Source organism: Rhinatrema bivittatum, chromosome 10 (assembly GCF_901001135.1).
Source record: "Rhinatrema bivittatum chromosome 10, aRhiBiv1.1, whole genome shotgun sequence".
In the NCBI taxonomy this organism is placed as follows: domain Eukaryota; kingdom Metazoa; phylum Chordata; class Amphibia; order Gymnophiona; family Rhinatrematidae; genus Rhinatrema; species Rhinatrema bivittatum.
Genome location: NC_042624.1, coordinates 53,959,539 through 53,972,194, shown reverse-complemented (window position 1 = coordinate 53,972,194; position 12,656 = coordinate 53,959,539). Strand labels below are relative to the sequence as shown.

The 12,656-nt window shown below is 45.1% G+C and overlaps 1 protein-coding gene across 1 annotated transcript in view; it reads left to right on the top strand.

The window, feature by feature from the left end:
* Positions 1–1,521: 1,521 nt before the first annotated feature.
* The window catches only part of LOC115100214, a 104,064-nt gene continuing 92,929 nt past the window's right edge, over positions 1,522–12,656 (top strand). Inside the window, exons 1-5 of the mRNA XM_029618540.1 lie at positions 1,522–1,763; positions 6,805–7,065; positions 9,023–9,283; positions 11,041–11,301; positions 12,015–12,275. Of these exons, the coding sequence (XP_029474400.1) occupies positions 1,607–1,763; positions 6,805–7,065; positions 9,023–9,283; positions 11,041–11,301; positions 12,015–12,275 (1,201 nt within the window). The 5' untranslated portion in view covers positions 1,522–1,606. The remainder of the gene's footprint in view (positions 1,764–6,804; positions 7,066–9,022; positions 9,284–11,040; positions 11,302–12,014; positions 12,276–12,656) is intronic.

The following is a 12,656-nucleotide window of genomic DNA, read 5'->3' as shown; positions in this document are numbered from 1 at the left end:
GCGGGACTCCTGCGCGCCGGGCCGCGACCTGGGGGCGGTTACGGAGGGCGCGGCCACGCCCCCGGCCGTAGCCACGCCCCCGTACCCGCCCCCAAAACGCTGCCGACACGCCCCCGAAACGCCGCGACGACCGGGCCTGCCCCCCCGACACGCCCCCCTCCGAGAACCCCGGGACTTACGCGAGTCCCGGGGCTCTGCGCGCGCCGGGAGGCCTATGTAAAATAGGCTTCCCGGCGCGCAGGGCCCTGCTCGCGTAAATCCGCCCGGTTTTGGGCGGATTTACGCGAGCAGGGCTCTGAAAATCCGCCCCATAGGTATTAGTGCAAATTGAGATAAAGTGCCTATTACCATAAACCCGCCCCTTTTTCTATCACAGGCGATATTTAGTGCATTTTGATAAATCCAGGCCTTAATCCAAAAAGATAATGCACATATACATTATTAATTTGCTCATCCAAGTTCTCAATTTAAGGGGGAGGAGGGGCAAAGTCCCAATCCAACAGGAAAAACCTAATAGATTCCAAAAAGAAAAGAAACTGGCAGGAGAGAGACAGTCCAATATCTTAAGAGAGATATTAAGACAAGGAAGAGGAAGCCTGCCCTTCCTGCACAGTCCTATCCTCCGGGAACAAAGCTAACTGACCAAAATACAGGAGACATTCTTGTATGGAACCACACATTTGCATGGAAATTGAAGTACTTGGGCTGAATGAATAAGAACTGCATTCGTTTTTTTTCTGCGTAGCCTTTGCTACATCAGGAAAAGCCCTGACATTGGTATTAATACATCGATCTTCCTGATGCTTTGACATTCTAAGCACTCAATGTCTGAATCTAATGCCAACGATACAATCGGGGTCTCTGGTACTGCCAGTTTCTCATCCAGTGTCTCCAGGAAAGCTTAAGATTGTAAAGAGCAGGAGGTAACATTTTCTTGAAACAGTGGCAGAACAGATTGAACGGCTAACTTAGGAATCACAGTCAAATAATGCTTGAACCAATCCAGAACAGAGGCAGCTCTGGGAAAATTTATAAGCTACAAGCTGTGATATATAACCAAGTTTTCCAAATTCTTCACTTTGAAAAGTAAGCAAGCATTGACTTTAATAATAGCTCCCTGAAATCCTCTCTGCTTCTCAATTTTATTCTCTTCCACTTCTATGCACTCCATAATCTCCTGCAATTGAACTTGATTTTATTGTCCAAGAAATTCACTCAAGGAATTTCCAAGCCCCGCAATAACCTTCTAGATCACCTCCAAAGTGAATTCAGAGGGTCTCTCAGGCTGGAACAAGTACCTAACCCCTGTCCTGTGGGAATGCATGATAATATAGTCTGAGGCAGTCTCTCTAAGAGATGACCCAGCTTTCTCCAGCTCATTTCCAGCTCTCCTGGCATCTTGGTTATTCCTGCTAGCTGCAGCTGTCTCCAGATCCCTTTGCTTCACTCTCCCACCTTGCATCCAGGCAATAATAATAAAGTTACATTGCCTTTCTCTTTAGCTCCCTGCAGTCTGAAGAATGTGACCACTCAGCTTGATTGTGCAACAAACACTGCCACACTGTCTTGGGATAACGCAGCAGGGGCTGTGAGTTACGCTTCAACGATGACCGGGCCGGGTGGAGAGCAGCACCTGTGTAACACCACAGCTACCAGGTGTAGCGTAAGTGGCCTGCAATGTGGTCAGACATATGCCGTGACGGTCACGGCACTCAGTGCAAACTGCAGCAGTGCAGCCAGCGCCACCGCGGTACTGGAGACCGGTAAGTGTATTGTATTCAAAAAGTAACGTGTGTTGTATTGGAAGCGATACGACCTATGACTGGTTTACAAATCTCCTGCTCTCCATCCTAAACAGACCTTTCTCGACATGGGAATAGTAATTTTCGGATTCATCTCTAGATAGCTTCAATATTAAAGTAAAAATACATTACAAATGTCCTAAAGAACAAGTGCATTGCAGTTACCTGAACTAAGACACTTCATTAGAATACAGTCATTATGACATGTTAGGGACATTGGTTAGCCTTAAGTCTAGGGCTATCATGAAGATCTAATGGGTCACAAAAAGGCAGCGTCTCCTGCACTTTCAGATGAATGTGAGACCAAGCAGAGAGCTGAACGCTGCTCATATGATAATTGTTAGCAGCAGCTGCTACTCTGCACATTTCAAGGAGTTAATGAGAAGAACTCAGATTGCCAGACCCTGGGAATGGAAATAATGATGATAATTCAGGTTTATAAAGCATAGCCTTTGTCAGCAGGGTACCCATCCTCTTTCAAATTTGCAACACATTTTTGGCACTTGACGATTATGAAAACTTCTAAGGAGGTGAGGAGGTGAGGAGCAGTGTTACTAGTGTTATTACTTCATTTGCAGCTGGGTACGGGACATGCGCAGAGTGATAGAGAAAGCCAGTGGTAGAGGGGACAACGTGTTGTATCTCAGGACTTCTAACCTATGATTTAATTTAAATAGGAGGTTTAATCCTCCTGGTCTGGTCAGGGTCTAAACAATTTTGTTTTCCCCAGTGAAGGTAAGTGGCAGAGCATTAACCCCTCCATGTTGTACAGATTCTCAGTTTCAGCCAAAAGGCCAAGAAAGTATTGTTCTCAGCTAATGACTTGGATTTCATATTTTATCACAGCCAAAAGAGACCGAGAAGAGGTTCAATGTTCATATTACTGATATGTTATTGCTAAAACCATAATAACATAAGATTTGCCATACTGGGTCAGACCAAATGTCCATCAAGCCAAGTATCCTGTTTCCAACAGTAGCCATTGGCCAAGCCAAGTCACAAGTACCTGGCAGGATCTCTAAAGTTGATAGATTCCATGCTAGTTTTCCCAGGGATAAGCAGTGGATTACCCCAAGTCCACCTTAATAATGGTCTTATGGACTTTTCTTTCAGGAACCTGTCCAAACCTTTTTTAAACATCTTTTACCACATCCTCTGGCAACAAATTCCAGAGTTTAATTATGTGTTGAGTAAAAAAATATTCTCTCCTATTTGTCTGAAATATATTTCCTACTAACTTCACTGCATGTCTCCTAATCTTTGTACTTTTTGAAAGAGTAAATAAGGATTTGCATTTATCCATTTCACTCCACTCATTATTTTATAGACCTCTGTCATATCTCCCTTCAGCTGTCCCTTCTCTAGGCTGAAGAGCCCTTATCTCTTTAGTCTTTCCTCATAGGGAATCGTTCTATCCCCTTTATCATTTTGGTTGCCTTTCTCTGTACCTTTTCTAATCCCACTATATATATATGCCATACTGGGTCAGACCACGGGTCCACCAAGCCCAGCATCCTGTGTCCAACAGTGGCCAATCCAAATCACAAGTACCTGGCAAGTACCCAAACATTAAATAGGTCCCAAGCTACTATTCCTTATTGATTATTAGCAGTTTATAGACTTCTCCTCTAGGAACTTATCCAAACCTTTTTTTAAACCCAGTTACACTAACTGCCATAATCACATCCTCTGGCAATGACTTCCAGAGCTTAACTTGCATTGAGTTGTTATGAGATGTAGTGACCAGCACTGCAAACAATACTCAAGGTGTGGCCACACCATGGATCAATACAGAGGCTTTATTCTCCATTCCTTTCCCAATAATTCCTAGCATTCTATTTGCTTTCTTGGCCACCACTGCACATTGCGATGATGCCCACCCAGATCCTTTTCCTGGGTAGTAACTCCCAATGTGGATCCTTGTATGGTGTAGTTACAATTTGGGTTACTCTTCCCTTCATGCATCACTTTGCACTTGTCCACATTAAATGTCATCTGCCATAATGACAGGGTCCTTTTTCAATTTCTCCCATTCCTCTGGTGATTTAACAACTTTGAATAATTTTATCATCAGAAAATTTGATCACCTCACTTGCTGTTCCCATTTCCAGGTCATTTATAAATATGTTCATAGATAACTATTCTTTTAGTTATCTGGAAACCGATGTGATATCTCGATCGAACGTCGGTATATAAAAGAAATAAATAAATAAATAAATAAATAAATAAATAAATAAATAAATGTTAAAAAGCAGTGTTCCCAGGGCAGATCCCTAGGACATGCCACTATTCACCTTTCTGCACTGAGAAAAGTTACCATTTAACCCAAATTTCTGTTTTCCATCTTTTCACCAGTTGTCAGAAAAGGTACAGAGAAGGGTGACCAAAATGATAAAGGAGATTGAACAATTCCCCTATGGAGAAAGGCTAAAGAGGTTAGGACTCTTCAACTTGGAGAAGAGACGGCTGAGGGGAGATTCAAAAAGTACAAAGACCAGGGGACACACAATGAAGTTACTAATAAGAGAAAACATTTTTTTTCTTAATGCAAAATTAAGCTCTGGAATTCATTGCCAGAGGATGTGGTGAAAGCTATTAGTGTAGCTGCATTTAAAAAAGATTTAGACAAGTTCCTGGAGGAAAAGTCCATTAACCATTATTAAGGGGGAGTTGCAGAAATCCACTTTTTATCCATGTGATAAGCAGTATGGATTCTATCTACCTCTTGGCATCTGGCCAGGTACTTGTGACCTGGATTGGAAACAGGATATTGGTCTTGATCCAGTATGACATGTTCTCAATCCACAATAGAACATTGCCTCCTATTCCATGACTTTCTAATTTCCTAAAGAGTCTTTCATGAGGTACTTTGTCAAATGCTTTCTGAAAGTCCAGATACACAATATCAACTGGTTCATCTTTATCCACATGTTTATTCACAGTGTTATTGCTGATGTTCAAACGATGCATGTAAGACCACTGTTAATCTAAGACAGGTAGGCAACTCTGGTCCTCAAATGCCACAAATAGGTCTGCTTTTCAAGATATCCACAATTTGTGGCATTTGAGGACCAGAGTTGCCGATCCCTGGTCTGAGGATCTCAGTCTGTGTCATTAATAAATTCTAAACTGAGGGGTTTATAAAGAACAATAATATTCAGATAGTCATTGACATTTTCTCTCACTTCCTCTTGTGGTTTGTGTCTGTTTCCTGTACATCACAACATTTCAATAACATGCAAGGGTATCACAGTGATTCAAGACATTGAATTATTGTGTTTATTATGGTCTAAGAAGTACAATAACATTTTGAAATCTGAAGAATGGATCTCTGCAGTCTCAAAATCTATATGTTCTTAAAACCTCAAGTGATTCCTCTCACTTATTCTTATTTAAATAAGAGCTCTTGTGACAGAGCTGGATTAATAGAGATGTTCCTAATAAGGGTGTTCCTCTTTAAGAAGGTGTCTGTCTGATAATTAATTTTACCCTATGAGCCAGTATTTACTAAGCCCCACCGTGAGCTGGGCGCTCTGGATGGAGGTGAGAAAAGGAGAAAGCTGCTCATAGTGACTGCAGTTCCAAGTTGTGTGGTGAACCCCAAAATCAGAGTTGGCTTTGAACAGTGCTGGGAGCACTGATTTGTACTCAGCAACCCTCAGCTCTACGCCCATCCCCCTCCAATATGCAGGCCACCATATTTATTGTGACCTCAGACATCTGGGCAATGACATCATATGGGATCCCTGAACCTGCATGAAGCAATAGCAAAGAGAGAAAAGAGAGAGCCCCTGAGAAAGTAATAATGAAAGGAGCACCACCTAAAATAGCTGCCACAACAAACCCTTCTACTTAAATCAGCGTAATTCAACAGAGAATTGCCCACTCTTTTAGAAAATGTGCTTGAAATGTGTATAACACTAACACTGTGGCGTCACGTGTCGCATTTCAACAGGTTCCATTTATTCCTGTGAGAGGAGAAAACGTGATGGAGCTCCTTTCAAATGTAGTTTAACATTTAATCTGAGAAGTCTTGTATCATTTTAATCATAAGCGCCAGCTTGTACCTTGTCTGTGGTTTCCGAAAAACTGTTTCAATTGAAAATAAAAATCCTACTCATTTCAATGGGAGCCTTTAGGAAGTCACCACCAGCTGCTAGGGAAACGCGGTGAGCTGACTGACTGTGAAAAACAGACCTTAAGAGAGCAATTTTGGAAGCCACTGCCTTCCCTCTGTATAAAATCCACGCAATGTCCCACTCTTAGCTGCTTTAAGAGGACATATTCCCAGGGGCATGTTTGTATCGGGGGGGGGGGGGGGGGGGTAGCATACATGTCAAATTTCCAAGTGACAGCACATGCAGACTTTCTCTTAGAAAATTGGTGCAAAGACCCCTGGGTAAAAAGTGTTCGGGGACTTTGCCCCAGTATAGACCCTTTAGAAACTGCTCACCCAAGGTGATTTTAACCAATGAAAACGGACGCAGCGGTGTCGGAACATTAATGAGTCAGTCACATTAAGCAATAAATCCATGGGTCTTGTTCTATTTCATTCTGTCTTGCAAAATAGCCCTTCCCGAAGCAGAGAGAGGCAGGAGGTTGGAAAATATCACCTGATATCAAATGTCCAGGTGAAACTTATCTGTGAATTTACATTTTTTCTAGCCTGAGCTCTACTACATCAAAGGGCACGACCCTATAATTATCCTTTACTGATAATGGGTGCCCAGGCTTGCCCAAAGAAGAAATCATCATGTGTACAGATTCTTCCACTTTCCACAGCATCTCCCTCCACCAGCTCAGTATTGCTTTGTTGCCCGCTGTACAACTTTTGTTACATCCAACCTTATTAACCCAACAACTGGCAAGAAAGAAGAGGAGTCTGTAGAATTTTCTGATTCCTCTGCTTCTAAAAGATTAATCTGTCGGTAAACACAATCTGTTTCCCCTGGGCGTCTTGAGTCTGTGTATGGTTTATGAAATGCTTTTTATTTTTCTGCAGCTCCCTGCAAACCAAATAACACGGAAATACTGCTTGACTGTGGATCAAACACAGCGACGCTGTCCTGGGACGGAGCTGCTGGAGCTGTGCATTACACGTCCACCGTGACTGGACCCGATGGACAGCAGCTCTCCTGCAACACCACAGACACAACCTGCGATGTCGCAGACCTCCAGTGCGGTCAGACCTACCTCATGGCTGTTACAGCATTCAGTGCAACATGCAGCAGTGCAACCAGCGATACAACGGCGTTTCAAACCGGTAATGTTACTGTGCCGTGAGAGTATGAAGCTTGATGCAGCACGTACAGCTCATGCAGAGGTCTATTCTGATCTGAATCTTAATACCCTAATTTTGTCTGGCTAGGTTCAGGCCACCTTTCAGTGTCAAGCCACCTAGATTAAGGCCTGCTATTTTGCTGCCCAGAGCTGAGCAACTAAATTTTAGCGCAGACAATCAACGTGATTCCCCAGCTCCTTCGTGTAGCCAGAATCTCGACTGCTACTGCTTGGGGGCGTTTGAATCCTTCACTCCACGTTTTGGAAGAATGACTTTAGCCTATCTGGGAAATTCCTAGCTTATTGAAAACCCTACCACATTAGAAATGCAAAATATCACAAAATCAGGTTTCCATGTCTATATTATCTTGAACAAAAACTTCTGATTCCTACTTTAAGCTTTCTCATCTGAGAAATGTTTGTCCTTCTCAGTGTGATTAACAATAATCCCACTTTATGTGGCTACATTTCCTGCCTGAGCTATTTTCAGTTGCAGCATGTCCCTTCCTTTGGAGCAGGTTTTATTTGCGCTCCATTGCATAGATCCTATACGATAATGTCTGTGACCCATTGTGGAAGGTTCTCTATCATGGTGGACTCTGACCAGTGGTGTCCCCTCCTGTTCAGGCACTTGTGCTGGTTTTTGATTGTGATATCACATCTCCATTGTTCTGTATTTTTCCATTCCTCCCTGTATTGCAGGGCTTCCCGAACCTGTCCTGGTGACGTCATAGCCACAATGAATATGCAGGAGAAAAGGACCATATACTGGTCTCCAATGTATGTAGACTTATCTCATGCTTATCCTGGAAACCCAAGGGGCTGTGGGGGTAACCAGGGCAGGTCTGGGAAACCATGCTTTCCTCGTTAAAACCTCTCAAAAAGTCAATTATGAACAACAAGAAAAGAGAGAAAAGTTGGCGCTGTGGCTGAACTATCTGATAGTCAATATCTTCCTAGGCACTTGGAGAATTATAATGTGTTCTCACCAAAATATTTATCATTACTATTCTTACTATTATTATTAATAAGAATGAAAAGCTTATATCAAGGGATTTTTGTGGTAAAGAAGAAATGTTTTCTTTTTGATTTCCTGCAAATCTTGCGTGCCTAGCGCCAGGATTCTCTTGCTCAGAGGACTAAAATGAAAATCAGGCCAAAATATTGCGGAGCTTTCTGAACAAATTTGCTTGCACGGTTTTCCTGTGGAGTTGTTTCCCTTCGAGATATTGCAGGAAATAAAATCCTTGGGCAAAGAGGTGCTAGTTCAAGATTGTACTGAAGGCTTTTTGCATTCATGCTCAGTCCTTAAATCTGAGCCCGAGCTGGGTGTGTCACATTGGAGGACTTGTGGGCAGATGAGTCCTGAACTGCATATCCCTGCTGGTGGTGTGGTATGGGGATCGCGCTTCCAAGTCTTTGCACCTCCTACACTGACGGCGGAATATGGTGGGGCGATGATCTGTCTCTCCAGCATAGAAGCTGCTGGGAAAACCTCGCTTGTTTTCTTGTCTCGGTAGAGGACGGCCCGGAGATTCTCAGCCATCCTGTGTGCAGTTAACCAACTACTACTCAGTTGTTTTTCTGTTTGCAGTCAGGGAGGTCCTTCCTGGTTCCCAAACCTGTCCTCAGGGACTGCCCCAACCCATCGGATTTTCAGGATATCTGCAATGAATATGCATAAGATATGTGTGCATGCAAATAAGTTCTATGAATATTCATTGTGGCTATCTTGAAAAACTGAACTGGCAGAGGGTCCCCGAGGATAGGCTTCGGAACCTCTGCCCTACATGAATATAATTATTCATAGTCCTGGCACTGGAACCTTGATGTATACATTTCCTTCTGAGACTCTCCACTAACAGGAAGGAGGCTGGCAGTTCACATTTCTATATGAAATACTGGCAAATTGCAATCTTCTTTCTGAAACTATTTTTCAGTTCCCTGTGTGCCAAAGAATGTGGAGACGCAGCTTGACTGTGGCACAAATATTACAGCAGTATCCTGGGATGGGGCTGCTGGAGCTGTGAGTTACACGTCTACGGTGACAGGTGCCGACGGAGAGCAGCGATCCTGCAACGCCACGAGCACGACCTGCGACATTGGTGACCTGCAGTGCGGTCAGACGTATGCTGTGAGCGTCACAGCACTCAATGACCAGTGCAGCAGCGCAGCCAGTGCCACCACTGAACTGCAGACGGGTAAGACACGGTGCCACAGGAGCTGTGGGCAGTCCATAGATAAAACAGCTGCTGCTTGAGCCCTCCCGCCTCTCCAGCAAGGAAAGGGCATGGATATTAAGATCACTCATACACCCATTTATATGCTACCACGTACGTGCCTTATTAAGGAAACCGTGTGAGCAATACAAGTGTAAAATCACAGGCATACACATTATGCGCCTGTACTTATAGGTAAAACGGGGAGAAGCGGTCCTGTGGGGGGGTGGAGTCAGGGCCGAGCTGAAATTTGTGTGTGAACAGTTCTGAAAAGCTACGTATAAATTCTCTCGGCAAAACTGTGCATCCCAAACAGCAGGCACAGGGCCGGCTTCACTAAGGCTTTTGTCTCATTCAGTCTATGGGAAAAATGCTTAGGGGTAGATTTTGAAAAACTGCGCGATCGCGTACTTTTGTTTGCGCAGCAGGCGCAAACAAAAGTATGCTGGATTTTATAAGATACGCGCATAGCCACGCATATCTTCTAAAATCCTGGATCGGCGCGCGCAAGGCTGCCGATTTTGGGCAGCCGGTGCGCGCCGAGCCGCGCAGCCTGCCTCCATTCCCTCCGAGGCCGCTCCGAAATCAGAGCGGTCTCGGAGGGAACGCTCTTTCGCCCTCCCCTCACCTTCCCCTCCTTTCCTCTACCTAACCCACCCCCCCGGCCCTATCTAAACCCCCCCCCTACCTTTATCCATGGATTTACGCCTCCCGAAGGGAGATGTAAATCCACGCGTGCCAGCGGGCTGCTGGCGCGCCGAGACCGGACCCGGGGACGGTTCCGGAGGGCACGGCCATGCCCCCGGAATGCCCCAGCCCGAAACCACGCCCCCGGGCACGCCCCCAAAATGCCACGCCCCGCCCCCAAAACGCCGTGTCGTTCGGCCCCGCCCCGACACGCCCCCTTCCGAAAACCCTGGGACCTACGCGCATCCCGGGGTTCTGCGTGCGCCGGCGGCCTATGGAAAATAGGTGCGCCGGCGCGCAAGGCCCTGCTCGCGTAAATCCAGGCGGATTTACGCGAGCAGGGCTTTGAAAATCCGCCCGTTAGTGCATGACTCTCATATTTGGCGGTGTGTAGTTTTGCTGGGATTTTCAAAGTGAACTTATGTAAGTTCACTTTTGAAAATGGGTATAACTTGGGCGCATAAGAACCCACACATTTTTGCAGCCTGTTATAAAATTGCCCCCACAGGGATCGTCCTCTGGTGACCTGGCTACGGTGAAATGCATCGCCGCAGGACTGGAATATAGGAGGCCAAAGGTTTCAATATAAAGCAGGCCTCTTTCCAAAATTTGGTGCTAGAGCCCTAGAGCAGCAGATTAGGCCAGGAAGTTGTCAGAGGGCAAGTGGAAGGCAAGTGGGAGTCAAACACCATAATGGGTCCTGCAATTATAGAAGAAAATCCCTTTCTAATTGAAAGGGTTTTTTTTTTAATTTTTAAATCTCCTGATGGCATAGGCTGTAGGAAGACAAAATGGGGTTCAGTCAGGCACCCTTGCTGTAGCTGCTATTCCGACGCACCCCCCAGTTCCAATGTATCTTAATGCTTGAGCTGCCAGAGATCCAAACGTGAGTATGACTTGAGCCTCTGTGTTACATCACTCTTACTCTCCTCCCTAACTTACACTCCCAGCCTTGATGACGGAAGAAAACACTGGCCTTAGAGTCGATAGATTTCCTTCAGCACGGTTAAGTTTCTAGCATGGTCTTTTTTTTTTTCCTTCTTCCTCTTCAGCTCCTTGCGTTCCAAATAATGTGACTGCGCTGCTTGACTGCGGCACGAACACGGCGTCGCTGTCCTGGGGTGGTGCTGCCGGAGCTGTGAGTTACACGTCCACTGTGATCGGGCCCGACGGAGACCAGCGCTCCTGCAACGCCACGGACACAAGCTGCAATGTCACAGACTTGCAGTGCGGTCAGACGTACACCGTGAGCGTCATAGCACTCGGTTACCAGTGCAGCAGCGCCGTCAGTCCTGCTGCTGAATTTGAAACTGGTATGTTTCTTTCTATTTTCTGCACTATGTCATGTCCAATCAAAGCCAGAGAACTAAAAATCTCAGTTAGTAGAAATCCATAGATATGGGTTCTAAGCCCTGCTCTGCTAAGATGTCTGTAACATCAGAGAAAATATATCTCCCTGCCAAATACATTTGTTGGTTTCAAGGTCCCAGGCAGTTCTGTAGCATGAGTGGCTTCTGCTCTAAATGAGGATTTTTGCTCATTGATAAAACCAAAGTTGTAGCACTTTGAAAACTGTGCTTTGTGCAACCTTGTTGAATTTAAAACATTTTTCCAAAGCATTTCATAACTCTGCGTGTGCAGGGTGGAGGAGAGTATGAAATCTTACCAGCACAGGGTGATGTGTCCGAGTAGAGGAGAAAAGTTGACTGATTGCAGAAATCCTTCGCTTTGTGTTGCTTTCCTGATTCCATACCTTTTTCAGAAACTTGGATTTGTCCGTAACACAGCAGTAATATTTGTTAGTAAAACTAGCCAGAGCCTGATAGAGCAAGGGTATTACTGATGGCTTATATTTCTTTCAAAAACTTAATTCAGTCTCTAGGCCAACACCAGCTATCACGCTTTCCGTACACTTGGTTTCCGATGGACCTAAACATCAACGTACACCTAAATTCTTATTCTGTATGCAGACAGTCAAAATATGAGTTCATTTGCTAGCAAGTATGCATTGTTGTTTTGTTTGTAGCTCCTTGCGCCCCAACTCAGCTGACCGTAAACCTGGATTGCTCAACAAACGCTGCAATGCCAACCTGGGACAGTGCCCCCGGGGCTGTGGATTACATTTCCATGGCTTCTGGGCCCGATGGACACCAGTACTCATGCAACTCAACAGACACAACCTGCAGGATTGATGAGCTGCCATGTGGCCAGATGTATGCAGTGACAGTCACAGCACGCAGTGCGGCATGCAGCAGTGCAGCCAGCTCCATGACAGACATTCAGACTGGTAAGTTCACCAGATATGAAATAAATGGCTGTTCTTTCACTGTGTGCTGCATAGCCACCCGCCCCTGTCCCAGTTATACAGGAGTGGTGGGGGAGTGAGTTACTGCACAAAGTCTCGTCACACGCCGGTTGGTGTTCCCAAAGGTTTGAATTTATCGTTGAGGTAGAAAAGGTGCAGATATTTATAGCCTCCTTTCACGGCCTCTTACAAAGAGTTCTTGATTGAGCCTTCAAGGCCACAGGGGAAATCTTGTTAGTTTAAGGTGGCTCATGTGGATAGAGCCAGAATTGTGCTACTATCCAGTCACCATGCCAAAAACGCTGGGGCTGCTTTCCTTGTCTCACAAGAGTACGTACCCAAGTATGGCCATGCTCCGATGAC